A 14,439-nucleotide genomic window follows, 5' to 3' on the forward strand; every position below is an offset into this window, starting at 1 on the left:
TTTCCCTGGGGCTCCTGAGCAAGGGTGGGTAAGTGGGTGAACAATTGTGCTGGTGTTTGTGTCCCTTCTCTACCTCTATCCTCGTTGTATCATGCAGTGTCCACTCAAGGTGTTTAACAGCATCCAACTGCCCAAATGTCAGTTCTGCTGCTTTAAGGTCTCTGTTGGCAAGCTGCAGGTCACGCCATGAGATGGTTATGGACAATAGGTCCCAGTTTCATGCAAAAGAATTTGAGGATTTCTTGCAGGCGAACAGTGTCAAGCATACTTTGGCTTCCCCTTATCATCCCGAATCGAACAGCACAGCAGAAAAAGCAGCGCAGACTGTTAGACAACATTAAAGCAGCCGCTTAAGGATGACCAGAGCCACAAATCCAGATCCTCGCAACACATACCATTAATACGAAGTTCACAAAAACTGCAAAAAACTTCCAATTAAACGAACTTCCAATTAAGCATAAATCACAAAAAATGGCATCTTTATTAAGTTCAAAGCCGACAGTTCTTTAGAAAAAGTAGTTGGTCATCTTCGTCTGCTTCTGTTTGCCGAATCTAGCAGCGGAAAGGAAGTTTTGCAAGAAGTAGACGTGCCTAAATGCTTCTTCAACATTGTTTTCCCAAGCAAAAAACCGCTGCGCAAGAGCAAGGCCCGCAGATACATTGGCAGTCTTCGGTTCTGGCTCGCTTTCAATTTCGTCTTCGTCGTCGCTTCGATGAGTGCTTTCGTGGGGCCGAACAATCTGCAGAATCTCGCTGTCTGTCAATGCACCGCACAAAACCACTGTGCTGTCCACAACGACGTAATCTTCAAAGCGTGTGGGAATTGAGGCTAGCCCGCCGCATTTGCGCGGGCTTTGCCACTTTTTCTGCGGTTCTCATGTCCCGACATGACTATCCTCTCCTCCGCGGTCTTACGGGCTGGGAGAGTGAGGAGTGACACTTAACCCCTCTCACCCGGTAGTTGATGTCGACTGTGACACCGCACGCAAAGTTTCATGAGAGGTTTCGCGCACGCGTCGGGGAGCGGGAGAGACCTCTCCGGGGACGACATGGGGGTAAGCACGCTTTTTTTTTCCGTCCGTCAGCTCACTTTGGAGCTCGTTCGGACTTCGCCAACAGCACCTTGCACCCGCGGCGAATGCTTACCTTATGTGCCCGCCCCCACCCCCTTCCGAACGCTAGGCCGAAGAGTGGTGCGGGTTCCTAGTGCGTGGTCAGGCTATGCCAACCTGTATCTCTCCGAAGCCAACGCGAGCGCCTTTGCCCTCGCTCGAGCAACCGGACCTTGGTCCCGGTGTCTCCGTGAATCACTTTTACCACGAAGACGTGCTCGTGGCACCCTGTGAAGTACTTTTCGCCCGTGGCGTAGATAAGCCCCTTTGTTTTCCCGCCGCGCCTTTGCAATGGGCTGTACTGCGTTTTGGTGTTGCCATAGACAATAAAGTGTTGCGACCTTGAGCAGTATCGTATTCTCGCCACGGCGACAGTTAACACGTGCCCTGCGGCTCGCTAAGACCAGACCCACGCTAGTGGCCGTACTCCTTCGGGATACGTGTCACTACACTGGCGCCTGTCCACTCTAGCTGTTGCAAGACTCTTTGAAAAAAATGCGTTATCTCAGTACAGTCAAAAATGCACAGGAGTTCCCCTTTAAACGTAACCCTTGGGTAAAAATACGTCCACCAGATCGACTGATATACGACCGACTATGATTCTGCTTGGGAAGAAGTGTTGTAATTACGAGAAACGTGTCTGTGATGTTATCTGTCCTGTTGATGTTCGCTGCATAGAGCATGTGCATGCATCTTTTGTTGGCACTGTGATCTTGCCAAGCTAGCGGCGACTATGCTGTATCGCGTCAGTTGTGTTTCTCCTATCGGATGCAATAAACAGCTTTTGAATTGGTGTCTTCATTCTAACAGAGTGTGCTTCGCGTAACGAGGACTATGTATGTCAACTATGACACTCACATTCATACATGCACCACTCTAACGAAGATACATTCAAACCTTATTATAACAGAATCACACCTGCCACGTGAATACTTTGTTATATCTAAAAATTCATTATAACCATATTTCTAGCATTGTACCTATGACAGAGCCATCCATCACTCCCGTAATAATAATTCGTTATAGCCAGATTTCTCTACTGAGGTTTGAGTGTATTGTAGCGAGCGTCCTAGCTCTGGATGAAGAAGAAAAGAAGAAAGAAATAAGCCTTTGTAGAGAAAGCACCAATTATTGCAGCTAAAGAAGCATTGATGTACCGGAAAAAGTTAAATCCTTAGCTGCCCAGAAGATTGTTGTGTCGCAGAACATTTATGAGATCTTGTGCTCATCTGACTCAATCATGACCACAGTGTGCTCCTAGGAACACGAGTGCAGCAAAAGAGTACTGCATTCTTAAGAACATGCTAAATTAAGCAGAAATTGGCATTCAAATCATCACCATTGCAAATACCGTAGAGTCTTATGAAACGGAGCCCAAAGGAACCAGGAAAATCTGTTTTTTTTTTATTGGGAGATGAACGTGAGCACATATTTCAAGGACAAAACTATTTATATTACAGGCAGCTGTCAAGTTAAGCAGCGGTTCTGTTTTAAGAAATTTCCACTAAGAGTCTATTTATAAAGGTCTCATTTTATCAACTTGTGTTCTCTTTAGCTCCTGATAATAATGTGCAACATAACTGCTGCATTTACTCGCATAATTTGCGCCCTCAAATAACTTGCGCACTCCTAATATTTTCCCAGCTTTACTAAAAAAATTTAATTTACTGACATAGTATTTGGTGCTCCCCGACCTGCCTGAACCAGCTCGCCGGCCTGCGCAAGAAGAGACTTTGGAACTTTAGAGGAGTGGTGGTGGTTAGGTGAAGAAAAAGACGCTTATTTCTGCAACCTTTGAGAGAGCCGTAGGGTCTCTGGACGCTTTGGCTGGGTGCACACCTTGCCAAGCAGGTGAGAGCAGTCAAACGGGCTGCGAGTGCGTATTCCTTCCTTCGGAGGACTTTTCCCGAACTAGACTCCCTTGAATACCGCACTTGAACGCTCAAACCTGCTGATGGAATGGCAGAACTGCTCAACTGCCTCTTGATCTCCCCATTTTTACCACCATAAGAATGCATGCTCTTGTCACGACACTGACAACTTTCTGGATCGAGGCTTGCGAGGGCCTGTCACCCTGTCGCGCCAACAGTCCCCCTCATTCTCTGCATCCATGCTGCAATGCATGCTAGGTTGACTTTGGAAGTTTCAGATTCGCCATTCATCCATCCATCGCATCTTTTTTCGTTTTATTTGCAATAGGAAAGAAGGAAGGAAGGAATAAACTTTATTTTATATCAGGAGTGTTAGTGGGCTGGGCTCCCGCCTAGGTGTCGGCTAGAAGGTCGTGCCTCCTAGCAGCTTCCTCGGCCCGCTGGATTGCCCATAGCTCATCGTCCAGGGCTGAACTGAGCAGCACGGCCAGCCAACGCGCGCAGAGGCTGTCGGTGGAGACCCCGTTCTCATTACTGTGTTTTAATCCCTGGCATTCCCATAGTATATGTTCTAAGGAAGCTCGTGCCTGACAATCTTTGCATTGAGCGGTCGCGTAGATCTCTGGATACATAGCATACAGTAGCGCGAAATTCCTATAGGATCTGTTTTGTAATTGTATGGGCTATAATAATTATATATACAGCGAAATTTATGCTAGCTGTTATAAAGTTTGCCAACGAAAACGGGAACCGAGCCGCCGCCAAGCACTTCAACGTGCGATGATCGACACGATCAGCATGGGAGAAAGCAGAAAAGTGCGCGCTTGCTAATAGCAGTTTTCTGCCTTATGTGCAAACGCTCAGGTCCTCCGGTATCGCCGTGTCACCGGACCCAGTTTCTCCCAGCCTTGTCGAGAAGAGTTTCAAGAAAATGGGGCATTCGAACATGCTGAATGGAACCAAGGACCAGGACAGTGATGAAAACAGACAGCGGGAGCGGCGATTATTATTCCCAATGAGGCCTTTCGGTCAGCGATTCTACCTAGACCGCGTGTGACCGGTTCCGACTGGTACAAGCTAATTCTGTTAAATAAACACGTGCACTTTGTTGGTGCTCCAATTTATTTTCGTTCATATTTTTCTTTATGTATATACTGCGCGATACGACTATTGCATGCTATTTCGTACCTGTTCGTGAAATACCGACGTAATTTGTGCACCCCCTTCTCAGAGTCCCAAAATAGAGATGAAATATGCACAAATTATGCAAGTAAATACAGTATTTCAGTTCAGCAAGCTTTCATTCTAATAAACTTTTTCCTGGGTTCTCATCAACTTCCTTCAAGTTTTACTGTATCAGCACAGGCATCATTAAGCCACAGTACAGCAGCAACAACAAAGGCTTTTGTATGGCCGGTGTAATAGTGTTTTACCATGCTTTGGACTTAGTTTGAATCACCAAGCTTGTTTTACATATGCACAACTTTTCAAACATCCCATGTTATTCACTGGATGTTGCTTACTCAACACAGTCACCAGCCGTTTATTTAGACTCTGCGAGAACCATTGAAAAGTGATCCACCAGAAGAGAAAAGAAAGCATATTTATAGGCCCACTGGCTGGGGAAACTTGTCAACACACGTCTGCACACAAGCCCGATCAAAAATGACCAAGTTAAGCCTGTATTTCTGCCAGTGTTTGGCTACCGATACAGGTTGTAGCACTGTTACAACCTGCGCTAAATGTAAAAGCAGTGTGGGTGGCGCTACATTGGAGTCACTGTTTACCTGTGGTGGTTTGATGACCTGGCAGACGATATCACCATCACCCAACTCGACCGAAAATCCCGAGCTACATTGAAGTTAGCTGCCTCTGATCTGGTGAATATTTGCGGCTTTTGTCGCTATCATCTGTGTCTAGCAGTTGCCTCGTTTGTTCATTAGTCCCAATGGCACAGATACAATGGGTGGAGTCACAGCTTTTTCAGTAGATGAGGCTTCCCTTTTCAGTAGATGAGGCTTCCCTTTTCAGTAGATGAGGCTTCAAGAAGCACAAAAGGGGGGGATACACAAAGCACAGATCAGATCAGGCCCAGCTGCAGAAACAACTGACAAGCAAACTCTCAAATGCTAAAAGGGAACAATGTCAGGCTAGTTCGTGCTGCAGCGCTCGTGGACCTGTCCTTTCCTTGCCCATTTAGTAAGCGTGGCCATATCAAATGTGGCGATCACACTGAGCAGACTCTGATGGTGGCTTGACTTGGCTTGGCTTGCAGTTTGGCCATGGTAGCCATTCAATGGATACTCATGTGGCTAAACCTGAAAAACTACTATTATGTGCAGCCTAAACACATAGCCTTAGAGATTGGCAATTATAATTTCCGCACTGACTTTATCCAATTTAGCATTTTATCCATGCGTGTAGAGAATAGCATATAATAGGATAAATGTTTTTCTCAAATGCATTGCACGACTTTCGACCATTGACTTTGCGTGAGTTCCATGCCGTCGTCACTTCGCCACAACAGTCACACTTTATCAGTTTCTTAGCTAGGCCATAGTCTCGGTCACCCATGACTATTTTCGCACACCTGCCACATACTTTGCACCATGCTTTGCACCATAAGGAAGCACCGAGAAGCCCATTCAGGATCTCCAAGTCAACCATCAAATACGAAGCTGCAGTGTGCGCGGCAGAAGCTGTTGACACGTCGCTTGCATCGGTGAAAACCGCAGTTTTTCGTGCCATTGCCGGTGTTGACTCAATTTGATTAAGCATGACATGCTCATGAGCACTCACTTAGGTTATGTCGCTGCTTGTGACAGCTCTAGCGTATACTCGCACACAGCTAGAGTCAGCGCAAAGAATGCCATCGTTCTCCGGCCGATCGCTGTCAGCTTCATCGTCGCGGGTCGCTTGCTGATCGCTTGTAGAGCGGCTGAATGACATGCCCTTATCTTGCGGACCACTGCCACCTGTACCGACGATAGGAAATTTTAGATGTCCCGGCATTGTGAGTCGCTTGTTCATCGGTTGCAGAGCGGAGCGATACCATGCCTTTGTGCAGAGGACCGCAATCACTTTCATCACCATTATCGGGTGCCGAAGCAATAACAGTCGCTTTCTGATCGGTAGCAGAAATCTGTGATGTCGTACGGTTAGCACGTTCTTTAATTTTGGCTCGCCTTCAGCTGAACTAATACACCAAGTGCATCTTTTTGGGTCGTCTAGGTATGTTCGTCATATATCGTAACCAAAGACAAAATGACGTATCAACTAGCCAGCTTTTCAAATGCAGCGCCCTACGCTAATCAGACGACGCCATTTTAGCCTCATGATGTGAAGTGGCCAATGGCAATGTTTTACGCCTACTTTTAGATACGAATGCATTTCTTAGTCGGGCTACGTAAGGTATCCGGCGTTGTCCGTGGCAATGTTCGCACGCCTGCAGGTGTCATCTCTCTGCTCTCACTTCTTCTCCCATAGCAACAGCTGCGGGCACATGCCCTTATGGTTGCCCCTAACAACCGGAGCATGTGGCGCGGGAGAGTGTAGGAGAAGGTAAGTTCAGTGCTTCGCGGCTCCTCTCACCATTCACTTTCTCTCCCCCCTGCACCCCACTCTCCCGTCCGCTCACGCCTCACTCTTGACCTTTCGCTGGCTGGCGGGGCAACTCTCGAGAACATCCGAAAATGTGTGCTCGAGACCCTGCTGTGAAACGCCAACGCCGAGCCGAGAATGCTGGCGCCCCACTGTCTGGTCCCCTTGCTCCTCACTTTTGACTTTTCAGTGGCTGGGCGCCTCTCAAGGCAATGGCAGAAGTCTGTGAAAGTGAATGTCTGACGGCAACGGTACCCTCTCTCGGCGCAAGAAATGGATTCGCATTTCCTCACGATTCCCTTTGGAAAGGTGGGGGCACTTTTTTTTGTTTTTTTTTTAATTGAGGAGGTGGCAACCTCAGTGTTGCCTGACCGAGCAATAAAAAAAAGCCAAACGAAAGGCCTTTTCAACGATACCAAAATGGTCGCATTGGAGCGGGCCATTCAAGAGTTACAGGCAGACGAAATAAGTGCAATTTGTCTACAAATTAAAAAGGTGGGAGCCTGCCAACGCATCTTTGATTTACAGTTATGCTGCTAATACACAGGATTTTAAAAGGAAAACTTGCACACAAGCACACAAGGTGTGCAATGGTAGAAAGAATATGAAAATGACACATTGAAAATTCAATTTTTGAGCAAACTTTCGGGTCCCAAGAGCCGTATCTCCCCTTAATAGTTGGCGACAGTGCACAGGGTTCGTCATTTGCAATGGCTACAGCTTTGGTTTCAGTACACGTTAGCGTAAAAAGATGGCAAAGGTGTTCACTTGATTTCACATTGTTGCTTGACAATATCCATCAGTGCTTCTGGTCTTACTCCATAGTTGGCAACGAAGTTCTGAACTAAAAAGGCATGTCCACAGAAATCAGCATGAGCATAAAGCCATATGCATTAAACACACACTCAATGCATTGCCCCAACATTGAGGCAGTCAGTGCACACGCAACATTTTATAACATGTCAAGAATGTCTTGCATGTTGAAGCCTAAGTTGCAGTACGAATGCACTGCAGCATGCAGAGATTACAGTTAAACCTTGTTATAACGAAATTGAAGGGCCACCGCGATTTGCTCGTTACAACCAATATTTTGTTATAGATGCAGGAGGCATTCACTGCAAATATTATGCACTGTACTTACACAAAACAAATAACGGGCGAAACAGCATCTCACTTCACGGTGGTACGCAACAAAATAACCACATTCCGTAAATAAAAAGGAGATGTCACGCACCTATTTAATTGCACTTCAAACAGACTTAGCTGCAAAGAAGTCCATAATTGGACACTAGTGTATCTTCCTAATGTGGATGTTCGCTTGCTCAGCTACGGCCGCAATGTTCCAGCCACCTTCTCCACCCTCGTGAGCGTCGAAGTAGCGGCACAGTACGTCCACTGCGTTTCATGCCTCCGACGTTGCCGGCACATTGGTCTCCTGCACGATGGTCTCCTGGCGAATGGTATCCACGATCACTGGCAGCGAGCGTGCACGAACTTTCTGCACAAAGTGCGCTACCTTATCTTCCAGCTGCAGATGAACGGCACTTCGTGCACGAAACGTCATTTTTCGAAAATTGCACATCTCCAGCTTCTCTTTCTGTGCCCTCCAATAGCGCACTTTTTTTCCGATACACCAAAGCGGCGCTGAGCAGCCATATTCCCGTTCGCTTCTGCGAACTCAACAACATTTAGTTTAAACGCAGCTGAGTACTGCCTCCTCGTACTGCTACTCATATTGACTGAACGAAAAAAAAAATACCACTAAAAATGCAGCGCAATTTCAAGCAGAGCGAAAACTCTGAACAGATCGGAAGCAAATCACGAACACAAGGAAAACAGACAGAGAAAAAAAAAAAACAGCCTGCGATTGGATTTGGATGCGGTTATGGCCGCGTCCGGCTTCTCAAGCACATGGATGCAGGGCCCATGTGGTCACGCAGCGGTGCACTTTCGGCTAGACACCGCTATATAAGACGAGGGGCGACTTTAGGTTAATGTTTTATTGAAAATATCTCGACTTATATTCCGGCTTATACGGTAGTCGCAGAACGACTCACTGTCAGGCACGACACCGGCTCCACGAAGTGCCGTCTATGATGCGGAGACTTCGTCCGACGTGGTGAAACCGTCCGGCGCAGCAGGCTCATCTAATGATGGCTCATCGCTGGCATCTGGTGCGGCGGCATATGAAGCGTGTCAAAAGCAATTTGCAATCGTGGTCGCCGTCACACTCATCCACGCTGCTCGAAGCATTTTGAGAGCAGCGTACAAGTCAACATTCGTGTCCCGCTTCAATCTCATGTTGAGTAGAAGCCTATCAATCACATGCTTGCGGTAACCTGCCTTCAGTGACATAATCACGCCTTGGTCAAGCGGCTGTATTTTTGCTGTGCAGTTGGCAGGGAGGAACAGCAGCTCGATGTAATGGAGCGTGGCAGCGGTGTGGTGGGCGGTGCAGTTATCGAAAACAAGGCCCACCTTGCGGTTCGCCTTTGCCAGCTTCCAGTTGCATTCCAAAAGGCTTTTTGCGAAAATCTCCCTGGTCATCCAAACTTTGCGATTGGCCGTGTACTTGACTGGAAGCTGCTTCTCCTTAAAACAGAGAGAGGATGTACTTTTGCCAATTATGAAAATTGGCAGCTTCTCGGGACCAGTCATGTTGGCACAAAGTAGCGCAGTGATCCGCAGCGTACTTTGTTTGCCGCCATGGCACGGCTCACCTCTGAGGGCTAGTCTTGTGCGGCAACATCTTGAAAAAGAGAGCAGTTTCGTCCGTGTTAAAGATGTCCTCTGCGCAGTATTTTTCCAGCAGCCGCCCGATGTTATCTTTTGCCCACTTCGTAGCCTCTGCTTCGTCGACAGATTGTGATTTGCCGCAGACCCCTCTCCTGACGATGTCGTGGCGCTCCTTGAAACGTTGGAGCCAAGCCCAACTTGCAACGAAGTTGTCATAGCCCGTGATGCAGGCGAAGTCCCTTGCTTCTGTTTGTAGCACGGCACCGCTCACCGGCAGATTCACTGCCCACGTGTCCAAAAACCACTTAAAAATGGCCCTTTCGACCGCTTCAAAGGCAGCAGTCCTTATCTATCCTCTTAACGTTTCCTTTCACGACACACGCAACAGCGTCGACGATGGACTCCTGCTTGCTCAAGATCGTGGACAGTGTACTCATCGAAACCTCAAAGTCTCTTGCCTCTTTGCTTTTCTACGTTTTCTTTGTTCCCGCCTCGATGGCTTTTATCATAGCCACCTCCTGATCTAGCGTTATACGCTTTTGCTTCTCGCCTAGCGCATTCATGTTGCTGGAATTACGAGCACAGCATGACAAAAATAGGGCAGAAGTACTAAAAAAAAAACATGCCCACAAAGACAACCCGGCTAATGTCGGCGAGTGACAACACTTGCAGTGGTTGCAGGCGGGCGTGCTGCAGCCATGCTTCTTACTGAGGGGAAGTTGTGAGTGGGCTCGTTGGCACATAGAGAGAGAGAGGTTAGAGTGGAAAGGGTGTTCTCACTGCAGCCTGTTGGGGAGCATGGCCCAATGCCGTGAAGAAGGAAAGAGGAAGAATATAAAGAAGACACAAAAGAAACGAAAAGGGGCGAGACGTTTGCGGAGTTGTGGAGTCCTCGGCTGTCAGTGCAATGCCCGTGCAACACCCTCTCCTCCAAAAACAGCATGCGTTTGGCGCGCCTCAGCTTTGCGAGTGTTGCTGGAGATTTGTTCGTTATATCCCATAACTAGCAAACTTTACCTCGTTAAAATGACGAGTTGAATACATTGGTTTTTATGGAGATTTTCAAGGGGAACTACGTTATATTTACTATTTCATTAAAACCCACCTCGCCATAACGAGGTTTAACTGCATTTGTCCCATGAGACATGAGTTAAGAAATAGACTTGGATCAGATTGCCATATATGGCTTTGGCAAGGCAGACACCACGAAATTATCCTAATATCTGAAGACACTATAGGGAGAGGCCATTATTCCTGCATTGTATTTTTAATGCAATACTTACAAGAGAAAGGGACATCTCTCAGGAGGGTCGGTCCCAGGCCTACGTACAGAGATAGTACACCCCTTCTCTTGACAAGGCTCTTCACAGCTTGTCCTATTTCTGCGAATAAAGAAAAACAATCGACAAAATCACGCACAGTGAAATACAAAAAGTCACAGCTTTGCCGCAAAGGCGAAGCAATGAACGCGATAGCAGCAATTTAAAAGGTCACGTGCAGAATGGAAAGCAGATCGAAACATGCCCCGTGTTTCTCGCGCATAAATTACGCATGAAATGTACACACAGGTACGGATACACGCAAATAAGCATCTCATTTGTTACTTCTCTGTGTCTGAAAAGTGCACACTTTTCGTGAACGGAGACTGCAATGATTGCAGTGACCTTTGTGCGCCTGGTAACTACAGCAGAATCGTTCCACATAAAGCCCGAGACCAGACAAGGCGTAGAATCCTCCACTCCTCGCCACCGCGAGAGGGAGTGTCGCTCCCCCCTTCTCTAAGCTGGGCAAAGTTGATTAGAGCGCGCGCTGCTGCAGGATGTGAGCTCATTGCGCCATCTTTCTGGTAATGCCGAAAACACAGCAGCGGTAAGTGGTAGATATAAATACCTTGCCGTTTGAATGGTGAAGAACATTCTCCCGAGTGGCTCAGTGGTTAACGCCTAGCTTTCACGAAGCAGAAGTCCCACGTTCGACTGCGCGCGCCGGAGTGCTTTTTTCTGTTTTTTTTTCTTTCTTGTGTTTTCATATATATATATATATACATCCGTCTACATATACGGTGCATGACATCGATGCCAACGCTGACGCCGGCGACAAAATACAGCCAAGGGTGTCCATATAATTGCTATCGCAATTAGAACTTAAAGGACCACTCACAAGGTTTTACTATTTTGAGCTAACAAGCACAATGCGTAGATGAGGTGTTCACGATCTTGTCTGCCAAACTTTGCAACGCTACGTGCAGCGGGAATGGGTCAAATTTTAAGATGAACGCTGCTCCCTCTTCCCCTTGCGGGTGCGCGCCCAGAGAATGAGGACATGACGTGCGCATATGAACGGCCTTACGTACACGGCAAGGCAGTGACGTTGGTCCTCTACGTAGACGACTATGCTCTTACGTTGCAAACAGTGGCACGTGACATGACGAAAATTATTTGACACGGCATGCTTAGTTTATGTACCGTAATTACTCGAATCCTTACGTACACGGCAAGGCAGTGACGTTGGTCCTCTACGTAGACGACTATGCTCTTACGTTGCAAACAGTGGCACGTGACATGACGAAAATTATTTGACACGGCATGCTTAGTTTATGTACCGTAATTACTCTAATCTAACGCGCACCTTTTTTCCGGTCAAGCAAGTTCATAAATCGCATGCGCGTTAGAATCGAGTACGGAAAAAAAAATGAATACGGTCATTCTATTGCCATCGGCATTTCCAAAATGGCCACTACCTACGTGCGTCGGCCATTTCTGCCTATGTGTTTCCCATGTGCGGCACTTCGTACGTGTACTAAGGATTTCGTCATCTTGTAGTGCATTAGCATCGACGGCATGGAAGGGCCGACTCCAAAAACTCGACGAGTGCACCACGATGCCGCTTTTAAAATAAAAGTCATCGCGTGTGCCGAAACGGACGAAAATCGGGCCGCATCGCGGTCGTTCGGAGTTCCCGAAACGTGCGTGCGGGACTGGCAGAAACAAAAGCAGAATATTGTCGACAGTAAAGAATCACGCGAAGGCTTCAGTGGACCACAGCAGGGTTGGTTTCCGCAAATTGAAGAGCTGCTCGGCGAGTATGTGTTTGAGCAGTGAGCGGCACAGCGGCCTGTGACGACAGAACTGCTCCAAGTGCAGGCAGCCCAGTTAGCCTTAGAAAAAGGGCTAACGCAGAGCCAGTTTAAAGTGAGCATGAGCTGGCTAACAAACTTTATGAAGAGGAAAGGCTTTTCCCTCCGAAGGCGAACGGGCATATGCCAAAAGTTACCGGAGGAGTACGAAGAAAAGCACAGTTTTCAGAGCTTCAGTCTAAACTTGCGGCACAAACTACCTGCTTGGGCAAATCGGGAATGCTAATCAGACGCCTCTTTACTTCGACATGCCTGGCACCACAACCGTCGAGAAGAAGGGGGCGAAGCAAGTTCGGGTGCTGACATCGGGCCACGGTAAAACTAGAGTGACGGCAATGCTCCGTTACACGTCAGATAGGCCCCGTACCTCATATTTAAACGGAAGAGGCTCCCGAAAGGAGTCATTTTCCTGAGTGGTGTGATCGTGCGGGCCAACGAGAAAAATGGGTGCGCGTTGCAATCGATGTCTTACCTTTTTTTTTTTGTCGTGGAAACCGGGTGTTTCCCTAAACTGGGTGTTTCTCTAAACCGGGAAACTTTGCAATCGAGGGTGCGGTAGAATCGAGTAAATACGGTATTTGTTACTTGAAGAGATTAATAAATCTCTAGATAAATAATGAGATGCAATGAGGGAATGTGAGAATTATTTTTTTCATTTTTTCCCCGTGAACTGCAACGAGATGAGGGGCTAATGTGTCGGCGTTTGGCATGCGTTCGTGTCCCTGCAGTCAGCGCATCGAGCAGACGACAGTCGCGGAACGCTCCTACGCATTCGCGCAGTCGTCGTGCTCATCTATTCTACCTCGCCGAAGCCAGCGTTTCCAAACCATCCCACAGAAGCAGGCAGTAAACCTCAAAATAACGATGGTAAAAAAAAAAAAAAAAAAAAACGCCGCTCGCTTGCACAGGAATTGGGCTTGTTTAGGAATGTCATGCGCACCTGACCTGTTGGTCGGATGCTGGAGAGGGTAGAGAAGAGATTTGCCTTGCGAAAACTACGCGAAGCGGCAGGGGTTTCGAGCTCACTTCCTCCCACCCTCGTTTAGCGCCGCTTCAAAAAAAAAAATAAACAGTTTTCTCAGCTCGTAATAAACCGATTCAAAAAAATTTTGTGGCAAAATGTTCCTCATCGGACACCCGACAACTTCCGCGGTCTAACTAAAATTTGGTATGGGACCTGGTGAGTGGACCTTTAAGGTGCCCGATGCCAGGAAAATCTATGAACAGCAAGCACAGCGACTAAGAATGCAGTGTACAACCCAAAAGCTTACGAAATTTTCTACTATGCCTGGTGGATGCAAAATATTCAGGAATTGCACGACTAGCGGCTAATAAAATTCATAAGAAACAATTTTTTTGCACACATCCAAATCAGCTGAGCAAGCTTTATACTTTGAATGACCTTTTGTCGAAATATTTTGCAATCTACTGTGCCAATGGTTCCTTTTTCTGCTCATTTATTTTTATACAATTGTCTAACCAAAGTAAAACTACTGTCATGTCGGCATGTGGCCTGCATCGCTTATGGTCTGGCACTTTTATCTTTCACCTCAGACGACGACTAGAATAGCCAGATCGCAGCGATCAGCGGGACTCGCGACATGAATCTTGCTTTTCTGACTTATTTTTGCACTACATCCATCTACATGCTAGATAAGAAACTAGATAAGCAACAAGCACTCTCAGCGCTCAACACAGCAGACTAAACAACAGCAGTGGCAACATAGCAGAAACTGGCTAGTGACATCACTGGCTCTCGCAGTTACCCGATAGTCTTTGTTAATGAGTAGACTGACTCCGTGATGGGGCCCTCAAGTGCTCTACAAATTTGAAACTGCTTCCTATTGTAAGATATGAGCCTATAACCAAACATTTGTCATGCGGTGGGGCTAATGAGTCTTACTGCTCTATCAAAGAGTCACTAGCCACCATACGTCAACAAACTCACTCACGAGTCTACTCACTCATACTCACTTCAACTCAG

The 14,439-nt window shown here is 47.1% G+C and overlaps 1 protein-coding gene across 1 annotated transcript in view; it reads right to left on the reverse strand.

Moving 5' to 3' along the window:
* Nucleotides 1-14,439, reverse strand: part of LOC142814515 (mitochondrial glutathione transporter SLC25A40-like) — a 47,768-nt gene that overhangs the window by 16,594 nt on the left and 16,735 nt on the right. Inside the window, exon 6 of the mRNA XM_075893355.1 lies at nucleotides 10,603-10,701. Coding sequence (XP_075749470.1) covers nucleotides 10,603-10,701 — 99 coding nt within the window. The remainder of the gene's footprint in view (nucleotides 1-10,602; nucleotides 10,702-14,439) is intronic.

This window comes from Rhipicephalus microplus, chromosome 4 (genome assembly GCF_043290135.1).
Source record: "Rhipicephalus microplus isolate Deutch F79 chromosome 4, USDA_Rmic, whole genome shotgun sequence".
NCBI lineage: Eukaryota > Metazoa > Arthropoda > Arachnida > Ixodida > Ixodidae > Rhipicephalus > Rhipicephalus microplus.